We start from the raw sequence: 26,740 nt of genomic DNA on the forward strand, positions 1-26,740 counted from the left end.
AAAGGAAAAAGAGAAGGCAAACAATGGGTGGGGGTAATGTTACTATCGGAACCATAGTTTGTAGTTATCTAAGCTAATTTAATTTAATGACTAACTGTGCAACATAATTCATACTAGTAAGTGAGAGACATCCGTACGAGACATTTAAAAAAACATGACAAAACATATTTCTTTCTTTTTTTTACAAAAAGATAAATATAGCATTTTATTAACACTTTTTGCACCAACAAAAGTGACACCGTCCACCTTTTTTTTTTTTCATTAATCACAGCAAATGCTATGGTCACATTTCACATCACTTTGAGGCATGAAGCAGATATTTTTTTTCCAAGATTTTCAAGGCCCTGAATCTTTTTTGCATTTTTTTTTTCTTTTTCGGCCTTGAATTTCCATGGTGGATATTGCAGTAGCAGAGCCTCCAAAATTACTAACACGGTACAACAGACAGAATAAAAAGGGCTCACTAACACACATATAGAACCGTCGTATGCTTGTTGTTGGTTTATGCATCATGGTAAGATTGCTCATGTGGACAACGTGAGATTACGTTACCATTTGGTCTCAAACACCAGCTCCAGGCAATTTCAAATAACTGATAGATTTAAAAAACAATGTAAATCCTGCAGTTTTCACTTGAGTTATTGCTTGGTATGTCCAAAAAAACAAAAACAATAAAATGCGTTGGTAAGAAAATGAAAACATTTCTATAGTTAATATATTATTTGTAATATATATATAGTTATGATCTTAAAGCTTTGATGTTTTATTTGTAACAATATCTATTTTTATAGTTTTTATGCCTTTTGGGTGGGGTTGTGGGAGTAACTCAAGGTATTCCATAATACACTCCAAAATAAATCCTATGCCCCGTAAGGCCCACGCCTATAAGTACTTCATCATTTAGTCACTTGCTTTAAGATGGAGACACGCCCAGCGATTTTGACCAAGAACAAACAACAGAATTGTCGTCCAATTTGGCCACTTGTGAGTGGCCAAGTTGGGTGAAATGCGTTGGGTTTGGCACTTGGACCAAATAGCTGGATCAATTCCAACATCACTATTGCTTGGGTGACTACACACGTATCCTTGAGTTGCCAATTCACTAGTATCTGGCTACATCTTGGGGTATATTCTTCCTTAGTGATGTCATTACTTCCTAGTTGTAGGAGCTGTACAGCTATAAGTTGTATATATTGGGTTTGCCCATAAAATTACTCCCAACACTCTGTGTAGCAGGAGGGTGGTAGGTGCCTGGTCTATGAATATCTATATTAGCCCAGCCCTGTAATGTAAGAGAACTAATATGGGGAATATAGAGTATGTGTTTAGGAGAGAACAGGGACCGTAAATGAGGTTGACATGTTAAGAAGATGGATAGTCACTTATCAATTGCAGTAGGTGAAAAGTTAGTTAAAGCTGTTCTATAACTCATGTAATATGGCTTTTTAAGCTTCAGAAGTACAAAACTTATGAAAATTAACATAACCTCAGACTTTCTCACTTTTCTCTTACGTTCTACTAGTTCCTTTACTGAGATCCATATGACAGTGACTTCCAAAGGTCTCTCATACTTCACAAAATTCCCAAATGGAAAATTGGGATACAATAGGTCACAACAGCAAGTCGATCAAACCAAGCCTTCACCTATCCACCACGCTGCGCCTATTTCCAGTGATGCCACACCCTTTTCTACCGCCAAATTCACAACTGTTGCCAGGTATTGTCTCTGTGCGCTTTATAATATTAACAAAATTGTATCCAGGTTAGTTTCAGCACTTTTTAATGCCCTGTTTTGTTCATTTGAAATGTTGGCAGTTATATAACTATCATTTTATTCATCGATTTATTCATCAAGTGTTACAGAGACTTTCCTCATGTGACTGCTGCAAAACTAGACAATATTCTTCAAAGATCATACAATTTCTGGTGCTAAAAAGGAGCTATTTACTGAGATTTACTCATGTACTAAAGTTACTTGTACTTTCTAATACGATGCTCCACAATGCACCTAAATTGCTGATGGATTAAAGGAAGATTATGTAATGTTTTTATTTTTATTTTCCCAAAAAGAGGAAACCCAGCCCTCACAGTACAATACCAATGGGCCCCCCTTCAGTATTACAGCCAATTTCCCCATATCACCAGCCATGTAGTACCACCAGCTTTACTGTTACATTATGTACATTTAACATTTTAAACTTAGAACAATGTGTTGAATCCAGTATAGGCATTACATGTTTCTATCTACTCTGATACTAGAGGCAAAATATAATATATATCCGCACAACTACCATAGGTCAGTGTATGGATAATCTAATTCTAGCCAGGGGCCGATCGAGCACATGACCGAGCTGAAGGTTACGTCAAGTCAATTGGCCACTGTACCCATGGTTAATACCTGTCCGTAAGCTTTGCATATATGTATATAATGTACCATATCAAGAATATTAATATTCTACTTGTTGAGGTACAGGTAGTATTTGTAGTTCTGGACGTATTCTGTAGACCAATTGTTTCGGTGATCATTAGCCATGAACCTAATACAGGAAACAGGGATTTGGTGTTCCTTCCCGGTTAGATATACCCAAGGCCGAGGGAATGGAAAAATGAACTCAAGGGAATTTATCTGAGGAGGGGGTTAGTATTTTACTCTGCTCTGTGACAGGACCACCAAAACTGGTGAATGTTTTGTGCAAATAAAACATTTTGTGCCTATTTTCTGCAATAATGAAAATCCAAGGTTGGAAATAATTGTTATTTTAAATATCTATGATCAAGATAGCTCATCTGCTGGTCTAGATATAACTTCATCAAGTTTAGATTACATCAAATATACACCACTATTTGAAACCAGTGGTGTAGTTATAAAACGTATATAATATGTAGCCTGATATTTCTGGCAAAAGTCTCTTATTTTGTTTTGAATTTAATGCATCTCTACATTTAGCCAACATAAAAGAACTTTAAAGGGTCGCTAGCTGAATATTGATTAAGTAACAGTAAAGAAATTGCTACTATGTATCATATAGTTTATGTCCAAAAAAATACCTATGTGGAAAATATTTGTATGTTCATACAGTACATCTCACCCTGATAATATTTATATATTACGTCACTTGATGTATCAGTCGTTTGATCATAATGGCAAAGGAAAAATCGAAGAGCCGGTTTTCTAGGCGTGTAATATATCAATGAACGTTCATGACTTCAGATAGCTAGTAACCTCCGGGATTAATATTGTCTCTTGTTCCCATCTCATTAATTCCTTCATTTTACAACTGCTGGTTCAAATATTCCTGTTCGATTCGATAGACAGATCCATCGTTAAACTTCTGTACGTTGTATCAAAGTGTATCTTGGTTTCCCTATTCTTTGTTCTCAATCCAACGCCGGTTAAAATGTCAATTTGTTCAATATCCACTTTTTTTTTGGTGAGACAACCAGATTTTTGTAGGTAATCATTGATCTGCTAGAGTTTTAAAATACACCGTTCTTCAAAATCTTGTAGACGTGGCATTCGTTTGGCATCTTCCGAGGGTCAAGGTTCATTTATGGCTGGTTATCTTGGAACGAAATGGATCTACGTTTCCGATGTGCTATGTCTAACTGTGCTTCGAACAACTAGCTAAGATACTGCGTCTAAAGAGTAAGTGGTAAAGTCCGTAAGTAATGGTCTTGTCAACTGAAACCCAAGATGGATCCAAATGACGGAGGAACCAAGCCAAGTGAATTGTTATCTGTCGACTCGTACAGATTGCTACTCATTACCAAAGCAGGATCTGGTCTTGATGTGTATGTGTGCTGTACATGATCCACCACTTTGTGCAAACACCACAATGAATTTCATCACGGACACTATGAAACGTAACTATCTATGTTGGGAGTTGTTAGGATGAGTAAGTTCCTTCGTCCTTATAATGATACGACTCTCGTCCTTCTTCTTGTACAAACTCTTCTCTCTTTTCCCAGCCGTTGGGCCAGCCGCTGTTGACCTGCGTGGTGGCGCCGTAGGATTTTGTGGCGCTGTAGTTTATGTAATTTTCACTAATGTCCCCGGTTTCTTCGGCTAGTTCATCCTCGTTGATGAAGCCGCACTTCTCGATGCTGGTCTGCTCGGGGTCCGCCCAAGGCTGCTTCTCTCCGGAGGCGAAAAGCCCGTAGAATACAACTCCGCCGTAATGGACTAGAGCTGCTATCAAAAACACATACTGCCATTCTTCACGACTCTGCGAGGAGAAAGAAGCTAAAGTCAACTTAACGCAATATGAAGACTGAAAAGCAAATAAAAATAAATATTTACTGGTAAGCTAACTCCTATTAGAAGGGAATTGGTATTCAAAATGAATGAATAGATAATTTTCTTTAATGCAGTGACTGCTTTTACTCTGTAGATACCACCGCCATTACGGCTGTCTATGGATAGTTTTTAGTTCTCTAACTAATGATAATGTACGAGCTGCAAATCATTGCTAATATTTTGTCCTGCTACATTAGGGTGAAAATTTAGCATCTGTTAAGACTGCTATGGACTTTCTATATGTAATAACTGTTTGGTCTATAGCGCTCTAACAAACAGTAGTCAAACAGTTGTCTGGTCTTGCACACAACTCTGATTCCCTACGCCCCATCCAATCCTGTTAGATGATGAGCAGAACTATCTGACTGATAATAATATTATATCATACTTGCCAACTCTCCCGGAATGTCAGGGAGACTCCCTGAAATAGGGGTGATCTCCCTCACTCCCTGAAGAGTCTGGCACTCTCCCTAATGCTGAGCCAGTACAAGACGTGGTTGGCTTCGCCATCTGTGGCATGATGACACAGTTCAGAAATTGTGTCTTATGTCCATGTATTGATGCCAATGGAGGTGGCCATTTTCATGGAGACCAAGATTTAATCAAAGACTGACAGGTAAGACAACATGACTTCAGTAATGGAGACAGAAATGTAAAAGACACTTCAGTCTGTAGAGATTCATTAGCTGCTTTTCTTTTACGCATAGTTGCCTACTCTCCCGGAATGTCCGGGAGATTCCCGCATTTCTGGGAGACCTCCCGGGCTGCCGGGAGAGCAGGTCAACCTCCCGGTTGCGTTCAGTCTTGAATCAGGCTTAATGGCGTTTTCCATTTCCTTAGGTTTTGAATCAAGCTTCTATTAATGATTTACAATTTGCTAAGTGTCAGGTCATTAGCTGGGCAAACACAGTCACATACTCAGCAGAGAGGATTTGGTACATTTATAACATAACATAAAACCTGCCCCTTCCTTCATGACATCACATGATCAAGGAGATCCACGACTGATTGGCTCAGACTAAGATATCAAGTTACACTCTCCGGGGAACAAGTAGAAACCAAATGTTTCCAGGAGAGAGACTTTTATAAATCTCTCCCACAGAGCGATTTTGCAAAGGTAACATTAAGTGATCAGAGACCCTCCTAAAAAATGGCCAGCTTCATCTTCAAGTTAAGAAAGTGCAAACCTTTCTGTTATAGAATAAAGTATAAGTAGGATTGCACCATTAATACGAAAAAATAATAGCAATATGCACTAGAAATAATTAACCCTTAATGCTGCCGACAAGCTGACACATTTAACTGTTCTTTATGTAGGTAAAATAAATCTGGAAATAATCTCAGCTGCTGTCAGTATGAATTAAAAGAATGTGTAGAAATCTCCTATAAGCTACATTTAAACATTTTCACATGGTGACATTTCATAATTTCTTACAGATATTTTAGCACATTTTATATATTATTTAATTGTAGTAACTGCTCTGATTTGATATGTTTTGTTTCTCTAAAAGAAAACTCCAACGTATTTTTTATATTCATATCCCTCCAATCAAAATAAGCTGATTTGCAAATTATTATCATTAACTGTTCTGCTGCTTTTTAGTTTATATTTTAATAAACGCCTATGACAGTTTCTATCCTATCTACTCCTATCCCCGTTCAGTAAAATAGAGCTAGACAGGCAGCCACAACTACTGATGACTTCCTACTTTGGTGAAACAATGTTGCTGCACCATTGGTTAGTCATTAGTTCTGCAGATGATCAGGTAAACTTAAATGCCGCATTTCAGCCAGAAGGCTACAGAAAACAAATAAGTAACAATCTTTCATCCTCAAGTTATAAAACGGGGAATATAATTTAATAATTGAACTAAATTTTTTATATACTCTTCGTATGTTACTTCAAAAATATATGTAGCAGGTCAGCCCCTGAGTTCAGTTCGATCCTCCTTATCCCGTTCAACGTTCTGCACATGACAGTTATGTAAGTTATAATAAGTGTTGGCTGGTGATTCGTGTTTCAGTGCTCTCAGCGTGTTTCCTTCCCAGTTAATTAAAACCTTATGACTCCCTGGTCACACTTGGATCGGCTAGTTGTATTCAGACTTCTATTTATAGAGGATCTGCCCCAGGGCTCTTAATACGGTCTCTCGTTCTGAACGAAGACAGGATCATCAGCGAACGCAAAGGCATCTTTGAAACCCACGTACCTTGTTCTTGGTCATAGTTCCCACTATCAGCGGACAGACCATGCCGGACAGAGTGCCAACGCCGTTAGAAATTCCCATGAGGATGCTGGCGTAACGAGGAGCGATATCCAGGTGATTGACATTAAATCCTATAAAAAAAACATAAGCACAACACGTTGATTGGACAGAGAACAGAAAGAAAAATTGTTTAGAAGTACCGTCAAAAACCCTTACTTGCTACCTGAATTTTTGTTTGATAGACATTATAGATTAGGATAGAAATACAACCACCCGTGTACAACATTGTCAGGTTCGCCCTCCCAAAGGTATTGGAACTGACCGTCAAAGTTGACAAGCAGCTGATTCCCAAATCAGTAAGGGGGAGGGACCTGTGCTGACAACTGCAGCATGATGTCAGTTGTCAAGGATTTATCTCTCCCTCTGTATCACAGATGTGATAGACATTTTTGTGCTTTCTTCTGTGTCAAATGTCATAGCTAATCTCCATTCAGTGCAGTGGAAGAAGTGTGATAACATCTATTTATCTAGTGCTAATTAGTGAGTTTAATGTTGCAACATAAAGTAGATTTTTAGCATTGCTAATGATAGTGACTAAATAAGAGTATTACTAAGGATGCTCTAAGTACAGTAAACAGAATGAATTAAATATGACAGAAATACAAAATAGCACTAAAGAAATAAGATGTAACCTATGTGATAATAACTAATATAAACACCAATTAGATGGCACATTATATTTGGCTTTGATGCCAATTACAATCATTTAGACTGTTTGCAGATTTATAGTTGCAATTACTTGTGGACTGAGGGGTTTAAATATCTACACATTACCATATAGGCAACTTTTATAGTATACGTTACGCACTTATGTTATATGAAGCTGGCTTGAAATTTTCTACCAGGGATGAAAAAAAACCCAGATGCAAATTAAATAATTTATTCAAATATTCCCCACAGACGTGAGGCAAGAGTGTGCACACCAGCCGTAAACATTAACGTGTATCTCTAAAGTGTTGGAAAAAGAATACTGAGCACTATTGTCCTTAAAAATTTATTTTAAACTGAATCAACTGAACACATAAAAAAAAAACCTTTGTAAATGTAATTATTTGCTTAAACCAGTTACTAGAGAACTCAGTTGCACTGAGAAAATACAATTGTTTGCCCAACATTGCAAACTATTCCATAATACATATTCTAAAATAATAACTCTTCCCCTGGTTTAAACTCCAGATTTCTTGCGTTAGAAGTGGGATCTCCTGTCTTCTAAACGCTGAGGATGTGGGTGTGCGATCCGTACATCCAATGGGATGATGAGATTCAAAAGGCTCCTTGTTAAGTACATCCGTCAACAATAAGATATGTGATACACGTTTGTGATTTTGTTTTACTGTGAATAACATTCTAGGAATTGCTTCCAACATTCTCTGTCCGCTTTGCTATTTTGTTGTCTATGTATAATCTTACTCCGGCTGATTCCTATCAATTATGTTAATTAGCACCCAAATCATCATCATTTATCTATGAGGTGCCAGAGAAATGCCGCTCAATCAGCAAAATATAAACAGAGCAAGGAACAAATAATTAAGGGTCAGGGGAAACAATTGGTTAAGTGGAAATCAATACAAGAGACTATGGAGAAAGCAACTACATCAGAATACACTACTAGAACAGAGGAAACCTCACAAAGAGGACAGTGAGATAGAGGGGGCCAAACTCGGGAGAGTTTACATTCAAGAGGGGCTGTGAAGCAAACAGGATTGGGTGATAACACAAAAATTTACTGGGTCTCAGGTACAAGGCAAAAAATGGACTGAACTGGAGTTTTACTTTTCAGAACGAAATTAATGAAATGAGATTAGTGGGTGGAATCGGCGTGTTTTTAGTGCCGTTCCTTGCTGGGCATCATGGCCATTTCCGCTCAGCTAAAGGACTTGATATTTGAATCAGCTCAAAGCTGGCCTCGTCCTATACGTTTAATGTGACGCATTTTGCACCTCCGTTTGTCCCATGGTGGACAAGCGTACACTTTGCAACACAAATGTTCATGCGCGCTAATGTGACTCGCTTATTAAGGACACTCCCTCTGTTGGTGGTATTAGGAATGACACCCATATTAAATATTTATATGTTGTTATAAAGAGAAAGGAAATCTGGATCAGCTATTACAGTCACCTTTAAAACTGTGTTTAAATCCTATGGAGACAAACGTGGAAACTTCTCTATTGTGGCCTAAGTGTAGGGAGATCTGCTTTTGGTTCCGTGTTTTCCTAGATTCTTACTTGACAAATCTCCTTGTGGATCAACAAAATATTAATTGTGGCCCATTAAATCCAATCTCAGTAATGAGAATCAGCAAGTGAATCATTCTCTAATCTGAAACTTCCAACACTTAATACAAGCAGGAAACTAAAATCCCAAATTGCCAATTCCGGAAAAGCTATAATGCCCTATTTTGGTGCAGATTTGCCAGACGGAAGGGAATGTTTATAGTCCTGGCAATTGAAGACACTGTCACGTTAGTCAACAGAAAATGGTACAAAAATCCAAGAGCAATCGTGTCACTGTGTGCCTGTTTAGTTGGGTATACTGAAACAATACTCTTATTCGGCAACTGTTGTTAAATTATACTGCTATAATACAGAAGTGACTTATAATCGTTGAGTTCTGACATCATCACTTCGGTGTTCATTGTGGAGACTTGTGTATTATAAGGAATAACACCTGAGGTGTTAGAAGTCACGTCTGGTTTCCATATCCTGTATAAACGCACCATACAAAACAAGTGCTTCTACCTTATATTTAATCTCTCCCATCTCCGTTAGATTGTAAGCTTTGGTGAGCAAGGCTCTCTCAGCTTCTATTTCATCGTTTCCTACTGTACTGTTAATCAGGATATGTTCAAATTGCTCCTACCTGATTGTACAGCGCTACGGAACATGTTGGCTCCATATAAATAAAGCTTAGTAATAATAATCACACAGCCAGAATTTATATGTTCACAGAAACTTCTCGTTAGCATGTAATACCCATATAACTTACAGTAGGAGATACGTTATAATATATATAGTTTGAGAAATTGTCTGTGACCACACCATGATTGTAGAGGTTAAACCTATGTCATAATATACTGACTCCCCAAAATGATCCCTTTCACCTGGTACTAAATTGTCTGTCGCTGAACCTGACGCTTATTTTCCTACTGTATTAATGTGATTTAATTACCGTATTTCCCCATGTATAAGACGCACCCATGTATAAGACGCACCTTAATTTTGGGGCCCAAAATGAAAAAAAGATGTATTACATAAAGTGGATGGAGTGATGATTATGTTAAGGATGTTTAACTACTAATCAGCCCAACTATGGTTACATGCCTAATACTAATAGCCCATCTAGCATAGTGACATGTATACGGTACATACCATACTACAAACATTCTTGGCTCAATTATCGGCGGTCATCGGAGCTGCCGGCCATGTGACTGACAGCTCCGAGACATCAGAAACTCTGGGAGGCATTTGAAGGACCTGAAGGTCCTTTTCCCTGAAACTAGGAAGTGCAGATCGGTTCAGCGGGGATTCCTCTCTCTTATCCTCACACCAGGGATCATTTTCTTCATTCAGGTAAATAGTGCTGGCAGTGTATAAGACGCACCCTTTTTTTAGACCCAAAATTTGGGGGGAAAAGGTGCGTCTTATACATGGGGAAATACGGTAACTGATGTTTTAAAACCCCATTCTCATCAATTAATTACTTCATCCCAGAAAAAAAGAAAGAAAGTAAGAAATACATTTTATTACCAGAAATGGCAAATCCGCTGAACCCTACGGCTAGGACGAGGAAGGAAATGGCCACACCCTTACTGTGAGAATAGCCAACCACGAGGAGAAGTGTCGCTTCCATACCAAAACCTGGAACGCAGAGTGAGAAACGGGTTACAGTGATATTTTCTTCTATGTAGAATGACAGAACCTTACAGCAGTAATATGGGAAAGTGATATGTTTTGATACAGCATAGAATCCATGTAGAAAATACTATTTTGCTTTTTATACTTCTTGGTATAAGATAGCAGTCAAGAGGCAAAACTTCAATACCACTTCATGTCGGATGACAGCTAGAGAACACGCGCGTTTCACCACTGAATAAAATTTGGCTAGGAAGCCAACCAAGCAACGCAATCAACTCCGTCATTGCAATCTTGACTCTCTTAATTGATGATAAGAACTAAGCAACACGATGTCCTAACTGTTCATATCTGACAACGACCAGCTGACTAAAGCACCTCCCCTTTCAGATGCAACATCAGGCAACCTTCATCTCTGATAATAACCAAGCAGCACAAGGTTTGCTAACTTCAGCTAGGCAACACAAGGAGCTCTCATTTCACCTTTGATGACAGTCAGGCAACACGAGCTACATCCATATCATTTATAGTAACAACCAGACTGAAGAAGCCCCTCCTAATTTGTTTTTCCAAAACAGCTATGCAGCCTAACCCCATCCAGATTAAAATCAATGACAGCCAGGGGGTACATAGTTCCCCAAACAATCTTTGGTAACAGCCAAAAAGACATGATCACCTTCCAATTAATCTGTGATAACAGACAAGAGGAAGCTCTGGTAACTCTATCCATTGATAAATCCTTTTAAAAGCTAAATTAAATGTGTGTCGTTCAAATCTCATTTCCAAAATCGCATTTGAGGGAACTTCAGTCATTCGGCACCAGCGGGTAATCATGCTGTGAATCACTGCAAATATAGAAACTAATCAGAGCTACGTTAATCAATAATGTGTCTGGCGAACTCATCTGTGGTCATCTGTGAAGAGCCTCTCATAATTAATCAATAGTTACAAAGTAACAATAACTCATGCACCTCAATGAAGATCCATCTTTAAAACCACTCACAAGACATCCAATTAAGCTGTGGAGTGGTTGGGTAGGACATTCTGTAATACCAATCTAGCTGACCATGGTACCATATGTGCCTCCAGAATTATTCATATACACAATTAAAATCCTGTTGTATTGGGTATATTTGAGTAGAATGGAAAACCAGTTTGAATGATGACCCAATCTCAATGTGTGTGGTAGTCATCATTTGACCCGTACACGGTTGGCCTGTGAACAACTGGACTAGAGTAGCTCATTGGCCATCGGCCGTGCAAAATGGCCGGACCACAGCCCGTGTGGGCACCACAATGGATCGCTAGTTGCCACTGACCTCCGCAGTTCATTATTTTTCGAACAGTCGTTGTGGACAGAATATTTTTGCTTCGTAGAAAGTCGGCAATCTGTCCACCAATAGGCACGATAATTGTCATGACCAGATGTGGTAGAGCAGACAGCATCCCCACCTAACACAAAACACAAACATTTAGAGCAAAAAATTATCTTCCAATTAAACTTATTAGAGCTGAAGTTCTTTGGTTTTTTTGCTACAATGTTTCTTCAATTGCATTTTACCAATTTTTTATTTTTGGCGGGACTAATTCAAAGACGTTAATCAACTTTACGTAAACACCTAATGAGCACGGTTTGACCAAAGATAAGAGCAGCATTTTTATGGGATCAGGCTTCATTTATTTAAAAAAAAAAAGAAAAGTGAAATTTTAATTACCTTGCTAATTTCAAAGCCGAACACCTCTTCAAAGTACGCCGGTTGGCTAATGAGTAGCAGATAAAATGTCCAACTTCTACAGAAATTTGCCACTATGATTGCATAGACAGGCATCGAGGTAAAGAATTTTTTCCAAGGAGTCTTGAATTTCTGAAAGGCAAACCATAGACTACCGCTTACTCACATCTGAAAATTATTTAAGCACCAGTAATGTTCTGTTTGGAGCTGTGATATGAACTTAGGCGCATTTTCCGCTCAGCTAGTCAATAAATGTGTAATGAGAGTTGACCGTTGACCGACGACTTGTTCTCCAGTAGGAGGAACGGCTGGTCAAAAATGATGGACCAACAAATTATTTTCTGATAGTCAAATTCTCTTTTTCAGGCTCCCAATCTGTTTTGCGCGGCTCGTTTTCTACATATGCCAGTCTATCACTTATCTAGGTGGTATATTGGATGATAAAATAAATACAGAAATGTCTTACTTCAAGTGCCCCCATGAGGTTGGCGCTCTCGCCGATGCTTTCTTCAATGTAAGTACGTTCCTCATCTGTGATCGTAGGGTGCTTGGCTGGGCTCTCGTAGGACACCAGAATCCAGAAGAGGTACCAGACTAGACCGAAACTACCTGCGTAGACATAAGTCATTAAAGTTTTACTGGGAGCTCTATAGACTTTATTTATCGGTCAACTTTTGGTAGATCCAGAAAATGTTCTTTGACACAATGTAACTATTCCACTTAATCTGTTTCTCTACTTTGATCCTCTAGGGCAATATTTTCTGTCTTTGAGTTTAAAATAATAGAGGATGTGTGATGGGGAGATTCATAGGAGGGATAAACACAAATAATGGAAAGAACTTTGGAGGAGAATAAATCTTACAACGTGACTTCCTGCTCCACTGTCCGACGGAGGTTGTCCTGGGCTTAGCGGAAATCATCTAACTGGCTCAGTGATTGTGTTTTGTCATATGCAGTATTAAAATGGAGATCAGCAAAAAAATAACTGCACGTTCTTTAAATCGTTACAGATGCAATGTATTAATACATGTATAATGGATAATTTTATTCCTTTATACGTCATCTTTACCATCTCACCCTCATCTGATTTCGAGTTGTAGCAGTAAGCTTTCTCAGGGTGGGGGATCCTAATCCTTATAAAACTGTGTAATAATGATGTATATTATTTATATATGTCTATAATGTATATAAATAGGTATATATAATGTTATATATTTGTGTGTACACTGTGTATAAAATTCCTTGATCTGTTTGTTTGTTTGTTTGTCTGTTTGGTTATGCATTCAGACAGCTCTGGACTGATTCGGATGAAACCAACGCAAGGTGGTCCAGTTGGATCCTGGACAGGTTTTTGGGGTTTTAGGTTCCCGTTCTGGCCTCCCGTTGGTGTACGCTAGGCAGAACCCGAGTAGACTGTTCTCAGCCTTTCACTGGATGGATTTGCACGAAAACTTCACAGACTGGTAACATTGGATCCCCGAAGACATACTAGGGAGTTGAGGTCCCGGTCGGACCTCCCGTTGGTGTACGCTGGACAGAACTTTGACCCGAGGAGCCTGTTCTGTACCTTCCACTGGATGGATTTGGATGACATTTAATAGAAAAACAAAAACGACACTGGGCAGCCACCTCACGAGTGTGTTGGAAGAGGTGCTAATTATTTTTAAAATGTTGACAGTTACATCCAACTCATTGATAACTTAATAATGCCAAGATTTAAACCCAGGCAACGCCGGGTACTTCAGCCAATGTATAATAATGCTCTGACTGCCTGTATTTGTAAATGAGTAATATATGAACAGCTAAAGGGAGTGACCAAGAACGGCACAGCACAGGAACTGACCCATGCTGATAATTTAACTAATAACAATGGATAATTGAAGATAGCACTGATATCGGAGCTCTAGCTTCTTTAATGAATCGACCTTGATGCAAGCAAATATACTCCTATAATCAGTCCTATATGGCAGTCACCGGCAGCTGAGGTTACGTTGTGGACCCCTGTAATTCAGACCGTTCTGTGTTTGTCGAGCTTCTGACAATTATTCTAAGATCTTAATGACATGGTACAAAATGTCTCGCAATAAAGTGTTTTAATTGGCTTCCGGGAGATGTGTAGCTGTTTTTTTTATTCCAAGAACAGTGATAATTAAACCACCTTGACCCGAGTTGGAAATGTTTTCAGCTAGAATTGTGCTATTTTAAATAGAACGTCTTCTGCTGGGAGTAATTATCTTCTGTCCCATAACTCTCACTGGCTGGGACACTGAACAGTCAAGTGACTGTTAATATGACGCTTTAATGTGAAAACAAATGATTAAATAAAATATTCTAAATCATGTGTACTTTTTCTATAGATATAATAGATCTTTTATTGTATTAATTTCACCATAGAGCTAAAGATGCCACGAAGCTTACAATCTAACACTCCAGTAATTGCTAGTTAGTGTGTCTAATTAACTGGCGTTGTAAAATGATGTACAATATTTTTATAATGACAGATTTCTAGCTTAATTTTGCAGATAAATGGCATTAATAGAACTGATTCTGTCACATTATTATATTCCATATATATGACAATTAATAAGCCTCCTCTTCTGCACCAGTTTTGAGAAATATCTCCTATTGTGTCGTGTAAAATAATTTGTATATGTTATTTAACCCTTCAATAGAGAAATATTATTTTTCCTGAAACCACTGGGCTAAAGTTTTATTTGAAGATATCTTCCGAGGCCTCCCGTAGACGTCAGGTAGTGCATGTACAACACAATACATACTGACTTACCATACACATAGAACACAGACGACCATCCTGTGTATTGCACTAGAATCCCGGCTAGCGGCATGGCGATCACGGCTCCGGCATAGGACCCTGGGAAAGACAAGATGCATCATCAACCGCCGTAGATGGTCACTGCGTAAAATATAGACTATTAGGTGCAAAGGGCTGGGGACTTACCACAAAACGAGGTGGTTGCCAACCTGCTCCTCTCCAAAGGTGGTGCCCACTTGCTCCATATCCCGTGGCAGGCCGGGTAGGTGACGCCCTGAAATTTGAAAAAATTCCAGAAAATTAATTTTTCCCAAATGCATTTTCTATTGTAAAATGCTGAAACGTTAAATGATAGATCTGTGCTGTTTTTTAACCTCTTATTGTGATTGATCACTGATTTCACCAGGATGAGGGGTGTCTATATTAATATAAACCATTTTTACATAAGACCAGAGTATCATTCCTCCCAAATGTCCCGATTCTGGCAGGGACGTCCCGGTTCGTGGGCCGCAAAAGCGGCGGGTCGTAACAAAATAGTGATTGGATTTTTACACAAATTTGTTCATGTTTGGGCGGAACGTGGGTTGGGGCTTATTTTGTCCTGATTCTCTGATTTTATATGGAGTAATAGTTTGACATTAACCCAACTACCCCCCCAACTAACAGAAACTGTCAGAATAATTTTGTAATTTGAGTAACCCCAGAGCCTGGAGGACTTTAAAGAATGTCAAAGATACGTAACATTGGTGGTTCCAAGGAAAGAAGGTTCTAATATTATGTTTGTTAAACCTAATTACTTGTAATGATAACAAAGACAAGGGACAGGAAGGAACTCAGTTTTCTGATATATAATATACAACAAAGTTGTGTTCTTCTCAACCTTGCAATGAGTGGAGGACAAGATATCTACGACATTAATCTTATCTTTTATCCATGAAGGGATGTACTCTGTAAAAGTGAATGAATGGATATTTTGCCTTAACTTTTCACTAGGGTTTTATAACATTAAGTAAAAGAGCCATTTTTTTCAGCCACTTAAACCTCTTCTGATGTGTATGAGTAACCGGTGTACGTGGTTTACTTAACTCTACAATAAAGAAATCACTTTTATAGAATACATGGTATATGTAGTCATCCTTTACGTTTTCTGTTTGACTGAATCAGCACTCCACAATGAAAAAGTAGGACATTATCCGATTCGAAGCGAATAGAAAGAGTTTATAAATTACTTTTTTCATCCTAGCTAGAGACTTTAATAGAACATGGTTTAAAATGGAATCGTTTTTGTTCCATCGGAACATTCCTAAGAACTTTTTGAGGTGTCTCAATTGTTCTAGAATGACCACGGACGTGTGATATTATCCTGCAGCGCTGTACAGTGAGATACAAGACGTATAACAGATACCTCCACAAGCCCTTGTAGAATCCTGACAAAGATCACACAACCGTAGTGCACTCTGGCCGCGGACGGTATAAGCATGTTCAAGGTGGAGGTGAGCACGATAGCAGCACCAAAAACCCTGAAATTGAAAAAAAAACGGGGTTACTGAAAGTGTTTCTGGGACATTCACCATGAAATCAGAACAAGGAATTTTCCATGTTCTAACTTTTCTTTGAAGAACTTTATTTATAATTTCCATCACACAATCTACAAAGACAGAATATGATCACTGGATGCCATAGTAATTAGCTTGGTACATGTTGGTCAGGATTAATACAACATCCATGTATAAGTCAAATATACAACGTAAGGAGGTATACAGGGATTACATTCAGACTCTAATTGCAATCAGAAACTGGCAAGAATTTATATTCTAATTTCAATGCTTTGGTGATCTACAGCAGTGCATGGAATTGTACATATGAAAGTAGTATCTTAATATGTGAGAGGCAAAATTACTAAACCAGAGAGTGTTCCACTCAGTTTGGCCTGGAACGCCATTAGCTGTAAATACCGACAAGTTATGGCAGTGTACAAGCTGCTTGTGCATGGTGGAGGCAGCCATTTAATGGGATGAATTATTATTCAGCCTCGCTGTGATGTCCCCAGCGGCTGGTGAGCTGATAGGTTACATCCTCGTGAATATTGAATCAGCTGACAAAATGGCTGCCCCCAGTGTGGGGACATGTACGGTCTGTGACTGACACACCTGAAGTGGGAGGGTTCTATTGCAAGTACAACAGGAGACCAGCTGCTTCTACATAACCTGCATAATTATGGATTTTGGGTTAGAGGTTTATTCCACCACTTTTTTAATTTCCATTTACCCCATTTGATAATAAGAAGATTTTTTGTTTTTGCAGCAGGGGCGATCCTGACTATATATCTTCCAGCTGATCTATTTTGAGTCATTGCTGTCCGTGGAGCTGGAAGCATTCTTGCCTAATCTCCTGGACTCCCAGATAAGCAGGTCACCCTTCTGGATCCATCCCAATCTTCCTGCGATGTGGGCGGGGCCGTGGTGCCGCAATTTGATGTGAATTGCAGCGGAACAGAGCCGGGGGCTGGGTCATTGATGAAGGTAATCACATTTGTTAAGTCCCACGCATTTGCCTCTTGGAAAAAAATATCTAATTTGGCTGTGCATCCTCCAGAAGAGAGGGAGTGGCTTGTCATGTTATGGGTATGGCCATATCGGAACGGGGAGGTGCCTAGCATCCAGAAAGCAGGTCGCCCCTAAAACCCGTTCTCTTCCCTAAAAACGTAACTGTCCCACCAAAATCAGTTGTGGAATATGGCCTTTGTCTGTCATCACAGCACATATGGAGTATTGACTACGGAGCCATGAATAATATTATTAACAATAAATAAGTCTTCTCTCATCATCATCATTTATTTATATAGCGCCAGCAAATTCCGTAGCGCTTTACAATTGGGAACAAACAGTAATAAGACAATACTGGGTAATATATACAGACAGAGAGGTAAGAGATCCCTGCTCACAAGCTTACAATCTATAGGACAATGGGAGTTTGAAACACAAGGGCAGGTGCTACATCATATTGCACATTGGACCAGCTAGAATGCAAAGGTAAAGGTATTGAGTGGGCTGTGTGTGTAGCAATGTTGGTCAGAGGGTTGTTGTCTTGTGTTAGCTGTGTAGAGGGTGGTAATAGGGTAACCCAGGGATATTAAGATGCTGGTTGAGGAATATTATAAGCTTGTCTGAAGAGGTGGGTTTTCAGAGAACGCTTGAAGGTTTGAAGACTAGAGGAAAGTCTTACTGTGCGAGGGAAGGAATTCTATAAAGTGGGTGCAGCCCAAAAAAAGTCCTGTAACCGAGAGTGGGAGGATGTGATGAGAGTGGAAGAGAAACGCAGATCTTGTGCAGAACGGAGGTGTCGAGTTGGGAGATATTTTGAGACAAATGAGGAGATGTATGTTGGTGCAATTTTGTCAATGGCCTTGTATGTTAGTAGAAGAATTTTATATTGGATTTGTTGAAATATAGGCAACCAATATAGAGACTGACAGAGTGGCTCAGCAGAGGAAGAACGGTTTGCAAGGAAAATCAATCTGTCCGTTGTGTGCAAAATAGATTGTAAGGGTTCAAGTCTGACTTTGGGAAGACCAGTAAGGAGGGAATTGCAATAGTCGATGCGGGAGATGATGAGTGCATGAATTAAGGTTTTTGCAGTGTCTTGTGTGAGATATGTGCGTATTCCGGAAATGTTCTTTAGATGTATGTAACATGAATTAGATATTGAGTCGATGTGGGGAATAAATGATAGTAGTGACTCAAGGATTACACCTAGGCAACGAGCTTGTGAGGTGGAATTTATGGTCATGTTATCAACAGAAATAGAAATGTCAGGCAGGAAACTTCTGTTGTTGGGTGGGAATATTATTAATTCAGTTTTTGAAAGATTGAGTTTGAGTTGGCGAGAGGACATCCAAGATGAAATGGCAGAAAGACAGTCAGTAACGCGAGACAACACAGATGGTAAGAGTTCAGGAGAGGATAGATAGATTTGTGTATCATCCGCATAGAGATGATACTGAAATCCAAAGGAGCTTATTAGTTTTCCAAGAGAAGTGGTGTAGATAGAGAATAGCAGAGGACCTAGGACTGAGCCTTACGGTCTCCAACTGATAAAGGAAGCGGAGCAGAGGTGGATCCAGAGAAATTAACACTGAAAGAGCGATTAGATAGGTAGGATGAGAACAAAGACAGTAAGAGTCAATTTAGCTGATGGACATGACCTCAGAAGGAATACGGGATTGTCACCTTCTCTTACACTCACCAGAAGTGGTCTAGGACAGGACAATATGAAGCCATAAGGGCAACCGCTTATGGTATCCAGATTGATCGGAACAGGCAGGTGATGCTTAAAAGAGATAATGATAAGGAGATATCTTCCAAAAACCATCCACAGCTGAACAGACGTGTGAGGACCAATGAGCTTTGGGACCCCAGAAAGGAAGACGTATTTTCGCACGTTTATTGATGATCAGTCACGATACACAACAGTCATAACCTAACAACAAGGATAAAGCTCCAGAGAAACTTGACTAATATCTTGGTCAAGTAATCAACAAGTGTGACAGGATGATAAAGATACCACATAATGGTACTGAATACACGAGATTATATGCAAAGGGATAACATTGTGGAGACTACGATGCCTCTTTGCACCAGTTGAGAGATGCTGCACAGAAGGTTAGAGTAAGACGACCTGAGCATATATAAAATGAGCACCTTGCTTGCAAGTTACATTATTCAAGTGTACTGTACATGATCACATTTGTTGCAACTCCATCTTAAAGCAAATCCTCATTGAAGATTTATTATTTTTTCTTTAATAGCAAATTAAGTACATTTTAAGCATGTATCTTTCTTAGCTACACACCTTCAAATCATTATGTTCTTCTCAAAAGCTCTCTGGTTGGCAAACAAAAATGGCTGCCAGACACAGACACCATCAGCCTGGTACACAGACACAGGTTCACAGCTCTCAGCATATCATGTGATGGCAGAGGAGGATGTCACAGTGCAGACAGAGCTCAGAGGGGCGTTCCAAAGCTGCTCTGCTCACTACATTATTTGCCATGTGACTGTGGTTGTCATGGTAGCCCAGCATCAAAACCTCATAACAAAGCATAACTGAGCTCTCATTCTGTTGTCTGAGGTGGCCTCTGAAATGTCGCCTTCCCATCCCTTGTGCAAACTACCATAAACAATTATAAATGTTTGCTGGGCACTTTAATTTGAGTTGCCCAGCAGAGTGTCCAGGAGACCCCACCTCACAGACTCCCGAGAGAGCAGGCAATTCTGCTGTAGAGTTCTTACATGCTGCAAAGTGAGTGGGGACATCTCAGTAACCAGGAGATGGCAGGGGCGTGATGATATAATGCGCATCGTTATGTCCCTGTCACTCAATTTACGGAGGTGGGCGGGGCTTTATGATAGCTCCACCCACTTGATGATGCAATTGTGACATCAATCCCTGCCCACTTCCTCTCTTTCTGACCTTCGCCTCCCATCTCCTGGTAGGAGGGGTAGCTAAGTATGACTTTAAAATACAAATATTGTGATTTTAGGCATTAATAGATGTACCGACAAGGTAAATCGACTAATTTACATTTGGCATCAAGTTAATTCCCTTAAATCTGCTGTACCCTAGAATTCGCTGCCTTCGCTGTGTGTTAGGGAATTTAGATTGTAAGCTCCAATGGGGCAGGGACTGATGCGAGTTCTCTGTACAGCACTGCGGAATTAGTGGCGCTATATAAATAGCTGATGATGATTGCTTGAATGTTTATAATGTGTAAAAAAATGAATTATTTCTAAACAAAAATTAAACATACCTCTACTTCAGGCTGAATCTGACCTGAGGTTATCATGAGATAATGTTTCCATTGCAGAATAATGTTGCTGTTAATATTGTTTGTTAAGCACTAACACTCTGACACTTTCTGGAACATCTAGAAACGCTGCTTTCACTTGTTGCCATCGATGAGATCATCCAGCCAACATCTGGGCACCTCTCGCCCCGTGAGGCACTTATGGGTAATTATATACACACACGAGACGATGCGTTAGGTATAACACATGTCCTATTAACCTGGATACACCTCAGCTCAACTCTTAGCCATAATGTCGGCTTTATGTATTGTCTAACAAGTTACAAGTCAGCCTCTGAGGGCATAGGTCATTCAGGGTCACAAACATGTGACTTATGTCATTTACAAACATAAAAGTCAAACACTCAACCGGTTGTACGGTATATTTGACTCGTGCCAAAGAGCAGTCCGCCATCGACAGGTTATAACAAGCTGCTAGCCACACGCTGTGCCGTGGCGTCAATATGTGATTCATTTGTTACTCTATATCAAATGACAGACTGTGGGCCTGATTCACGGTGGGGCAAATGTCCATTTGCACAGCGTATCTTGCGTGAGACGCCCAGAAACGGACCAATGAACACAACTGCAGGCAATTCATATCTGAATGCAAATGAGACTCGAGCGGCATTATGGGGGAGAGGAGGAGCGGACTAACGTAGGCCGCGTGTAGGGCGGGCCAACGCTGACGCGGCCGAGTCAAGTGCTGTATTTCTCATAAGAGCGCTTGATTTGAGCCGTATCATTTGCACACACTACAGGGAACGTGTAAATGCCACTGATAGTGATGACTGACGCTGTATAGTCTTTGATTTACAAAGTACATGTATATGTGTCACTCACTATCACAGGACAACTGTATGTAACTAAGATTTACTATAAATTCTGACGTGACCTTGTACTGTATATACGTATGTGCGTATACTGCAGGCTGCAGTATGAGTCTGCGTATGGGAAATATTGTTTAGCCACAAGGTACTTACACCAAGAATCAAATCAAAACGTATCTTATGATACGCTTTTTCTGTGGGTTCTTTTGTGACTTTATATCCACATATGTATTGGCCGTATCCTGCAGTGTCTGTTAGAGCAGAGCGGACCTAGACCCGTATTCATCACCAAACGTATCTTCACTTCCGCTCCTTGCTAATTAGTGTTGTGCGTCTACCCAATGCCCATACGTATTAAAAAAAAAAGCACTTTATGTTCGTTTTGTGTTTGCTAATGAATCAGGCCCTCTATCTCTCTCTCCCTGGCACTTAGAGACATGGGTTTACGCTTGTCTGAAAGAGGGAAGTGCCCCCTTTTTAATGATGCTACCCAAAAGGGCTCAGCACAGAGGTGAGAAAAGCCCCAGCAATGAAGGGGTTAAGAAGCTCAGAAAAACCCCATTTTTCAGAGCTTGTCTCCGACCGCTAACAGCGTCTGTGTCCATCTTTTATCTTGAATCTATTGTTGCTACCAATCATTGTTTCATTTATAAAACAATACTTTCTGGTAATGACTTAGTCCAGTTTCTGAAATTCTTAGGCTGGTGGGAGATTCACGTGGGGACCCTGCAGATTTGCTTAAACAAACTTTGCTGTAGACTCTCCGGAGTGTTGGCCTTTGTTTTAGGAAGATAATTACTTGCGATGAAGACGCATGTCAGGGAGTGAGCATTGAGCCACAACAATATACAGAACAACTCCTCATCAAGACAGTCTCCTCTGAGCCGCCTTTCGGAGCATTAATATCCCAAAATAGATCTTTTTTTCGCCTTCCGATCTAATAAAGAAAAACTGCTTTCATTCATTATGGGCACACATCTGAGGCTCACTTTTATTGAGCAAAATCCCCCAGTGATTAATTAAATCCTGGAAATGTCTATATTACCAGAGAGACAATGGATGTGGCACGGAGCATATGGTAACTAGTAGGCGTTGAGTGAGGATTAGGCTGTCGTGTAGTCAGACCCTCTCTCTTTCTTTAAAGCCGCTGCCTTACAAAGCACTTGTCTTCACGGTCACTGCGGCTTAAGAGAAACCCCTTTCAAAAAGGATGTTTATTGACCGGCCTCTTTGTGCAACCTCTATTAGGACTATTTAACACTCACTTGCATTAAATTCATTGCAATATCTCAGAGCTCTCTTTAGATTCATTGCCCAGATAAAATCAGCAACCGTACTAAAATACCACAACAAAAGCGGTTATAGGATCCCCTCCGTCTTATTATACTAAGAATGACTGTATGTGTACTTTGCATGTTACAGACTCCAACGCCATAGATGTCAGGACCTGGGGCCTGATTCATTAAGGATATTACAATGAGAAACTTCTTATTTCAGTCTCCTGGACAAAACCATGTTACATTGCAAGGGGTGCAAATGAGTGTTCTGTTTTGTACATAAGTTAAATACTGACTGTTTTTTCATGTAGCACACAAATACTTGATAGCTTATTTGTACACTGAAATTTAAAGTTGATATTTGTGTGCTACATGAAAAAACAGTCAGTATTTAACTTATGTGCAAAACAGAAAACTAGTTTGCACCCCTTGCATTGTAACATGGTTTTGTCCAGGAGACTGAAATAAGAAGTTTCTCATGTTAAGATCCTTAATGAATCAGACCCCTGGTTTGCAATTTAATACTGGATGTTTTTGTTTTTATAAATACGAATAAATGGCACATTATTAGAAACAGGGAGATCTGCAGAGTATCGACATGTCCCAGATGAGGGAACTGTACCGGTGCCGTGCGGACCATGACAATCGTTCTGTTCAATGCTTTGCGCACAAGCGCCACAGCGGACACATGAGGTCTGCGTGGGTGTTTTTAGGGGAGGGGAAGAGAACTTCAGAAGCAGCGGGTACCCCCCTCCTGGTGACGTGGCTTACCCGAATGTGACGCAGTCACGCCCCTGTGTACTGTGACCACACCACTATCTCGTGGGACATCAAGAACGGTCCACACAGCTGAACATTCAGTTTATGAAGTTCTGCAGAGATGAATTGTTTCCTTGCAGAATGGAAACCTGTAATCAGGACCGGTGTTGGGATCTCCAGCTACAAACAGCATCATATTTTTACAAACATCCCCCCTTATGTCCTGTTTTTTGGAAGTCCTGGAGTGCCCCTGGCAGAGAGCTTTGAGCCCTATGTATCAATAATGTTGTCCTAGTGAAATAAAGGCTGAATTCTCATGAACAATGGTTCAGTCCATTAACGGCTCCACTGTGTGACGCAAATGTCTGTATAAATATTTTAATTAATAGTAACGTCAATTAATTGATTATCAATTCTATTTGCCCGATAATGAGTTTTATGAGGCTGGATTCTGATACATGAATAGTTAAATCTACTGTAGGGAAGAGGCTGACAATAGTTTTTTCTTGACAAACCTCTGAGAAAATGACCGTTCTCAGAATAAGATTTTACCCCACATCAGTCAGACAGGGATTAGCTGGGAGGACAGAGCTGATCACACCTGAGCGTTGGAAGAATTATTGACTTTAATAGATCAACAGAATCTCTCCCAGGGAACTTACATCTATATAATGCATCTATGTGATATGTATACACCAAATTATTCCTTATAAAGAGCACAAGAGCTGATAGAGGCATGAGGTGCAGTCTACCTCTCTACAATGTGCTAAGTACATCCCCGATTACACGCAGGATTCTCCATGACATTGGGTCTCTTTATTCTGAATAAAGAGGAGAAGCTTCACATAAGAAGAAAACAAAGCCCCCTTGTCTGTAAGAGGTTGCACAGAGCGTTGCAAACCAGCCGGTCCCACCCTGGTGCAGCGGACAATGGATTCTATGCTGCGCGCACTTGTACGTGGTAGCAGGTGCCTCAGTGCTGCATCTGGGTCCATGTAATTTAATTTGTTAGTGCTGCTTAATTCTGTGTCACAGTTATTTGTAATATTGGCTCTACCTCTGGAAGTGTGGACTCTAAATTATCATTTACAGCTGCCTCAGATTGTCATGTTATGTTCTCATGATAGATAGATGGATAGACAGACAGACAGACAGATAGATAGATAGATAGATAGATAAATATGAGATATATAGATAGCTAGACAGACAGACAGATAGATGGATAGATAGATAGATAGATAGATAGATAGATAGATAGATAGATAGATAGATAGATAGATAGATAGATAGATAGATATGAGATAAATAGATAGCTAGACAGACAGACAGATAGATAGATAGATAGATACGAGATGGATAGATAGATATGTGAGAAAAGTATAGATAGGAGATAGATGTATATGAGATAGATAGACAGACAGATAGATAGATAGATAGATAGAGATGTGAGATAGATAGATAGATAGATAGATAGATAGATAGATATGAGATAGATATATGACGTAGATAGAATATTGATAGATATAATATATATAAGTAAGTCCACTAAAAGGAGGGAGGTGAGTACACTGAGGAATTATGTTCCTCATATCTCTAAACCCATAAATACAGATGTCCAGGTCAAAAAGAAGACCCGGCACCGGAAACCACACCAGACGTTGGAGCAATAGGCCCAGATGATAGCGCTCAGACCCCTGAATTCACTGTGTGAATGTAAAGCCGAAAGCAATGGTTCACTGCCAGGAAATCCCAGATTACTGCACCGCCGGAGATCCCTGTACATGCCCAGCCACCAGATGTCACTGTATGTGCTGCTGCCTCTGGGCTTGAGGTCCCTATTGATGCCCGGGCCTCTGGACCTGAGGACACTGCTGCCCTGGCCTCTGGACCTGAGGACACTGCTGTCCTGGCTTCTGGGTCTGAGGACCCTGCTGCCTTGGACTCTAGACCTAGAAGACCCAGCTGTCTTGGTCTCCAGACCAGAAGACCCTGCTGCCCTGGCTTCTAGGCCCGAAGACCGTACTGCCCTGGCCTCCAGACCTGAAGACCCTGCTGTCTTAGCCTCCAGACCTGAGATACCTGCTGCTCTGGCCTCTAGGCCTGAAGACCCTGTTGATCTGGTCTCTAGGCCTGAAGACCCTGCTGCCCTGCCCTTCAGGTCTTGTCCACCTTTGCAGAGCAGTCCATTACACTGAACCTACTTATCATCGTGGAACTTCAACTGGACATTGATGCAATGTAGCTTTGCCATAGGCAAGACAAATAATTTACAGCACCAGAAAGACACTGGCTTTTTGCTTCACTTCAGTTTGTGCATTTCCCCAGTGTGTAGCCACATGCCTGTCAATCCCCCTCAGCGCTTGTAACTGGATAGATAGATAGATAGATAGATAGATAGATAGATAGATAGATAGATAGCTTCACAATCTGTCAGCAATTAAAATATTTAATCACATCCTTTTCAAATATCTGCTCATTAGTGTATTCAATGCAAACAATCAGTGCAGCACTTGTAGGAAGAAATCCGTTGGTGACAGACCATGCACGTCTGGAGTGAAGCGCGTTTCACTGACAAACACTGCAGTAGAATGCAGAAATAAACATACAACACAGCAACGGACAGAAACTGTCTAGATTTCGGATACCCACAAAATAGTCTTTAGAAATAATTTAAGCAACGTGTTCATTAAGCTATTCCTCTATACTCATTCTTACACTCTCTTTACTCATAGCAACACTGCAAAATAATGAGAAGCCATCAACCTGCTTCAATACTACCATTGTCAACCATATACGTTCATCTGTGGTTTTAGGGCTTCAAGCTGTCACCCTTAAATATGGATTGGGAAAATTGTTGACTTGTAGAATTGTGTAATGAAATAAAACATGTACTAAAAACAAAAATATACTTGACATAGCACTTGGAGATTCGATCGTCCATGTAGAGCCATTGAATCATCACAAAAACACCATTAGTAAGAAAACATACAGCGTAAAGCAATGTTTTAAGGTATAATATCACTCGGATATTGATTGGTACCGTTGTGATTCCTCTACCTGTTCTCAAGCACAACAGCTATAAAGCAATGACCCCCTCTCTCTTCCATT

The 26,740-nt window shown here is 40.0% G+C and overlaps 1 protein-coding gene across 1 annotated transcript in view; it reads right to left on the reverse strand.

Annotated features, from left to right (window-relative positions):
• Window positions 1-333: 333 nt before the first annotated feature.
• Window positions 334-26,740, reverse strand: part of SLC17A6 (solute carrier family 17 member 6) — a 30,757-nt gene continuing 4,350 nt past the window's right edge. The window contains exons 4-12 of the mRNA XM_075188410.1: window positions 16,327-16,441; window positions 15,108-15,195; window positions 14,934-15,020; window positions 12,615-12,757; window positions 12,131-12,280; window positions 11,735-11,867; window positions 10,311-10,421; window positions 6,508-6,635; window positions 334-4,226 (exon numbers count right to left, since the gene is read on the reverse strand). Of these exons, the coding sequence (XP_075044511.1) occupies window positions 3,888-4,226; window positions 6,508-6,635; window positions 10,311-10,421; window positions 11,735-11,867; window positions 12,131-12,280; window positions 12,615-12,757; window positions 14,934-15,020; window positions 15,108-15,195; window positions 16,327-16,441 (1,294 nt within the window). The 3' untranslated portion in view covers window positions 334-3,887. The remainder of the gene's footprint in view (window positions 4,227-6,507; window positions 6,636-10,310; window positions 10,422-11,734; window positions 11,868-12,130; window positions 12,281-12,614; window positions 12,758-14,933; window positions 15,021-15,107; window positions 15,196-16,326; window positions 16,442-26,740) is intronic.

The sequence above is a fragment of the Mixophyes fleayi genome, chromosome 10 (assembly GCF_038048845.1).
Source record: "Mixophyes fleayi isolate aMixFle1 chromosome 10, aMixFle1.hap1, whole genome shotgun sequence".
NCBI lineage: Eukaryota > Metazoa > Chordata > Amphibia > Anura > Limnodynastidae > Mixophyes > Mixophyes fleayi.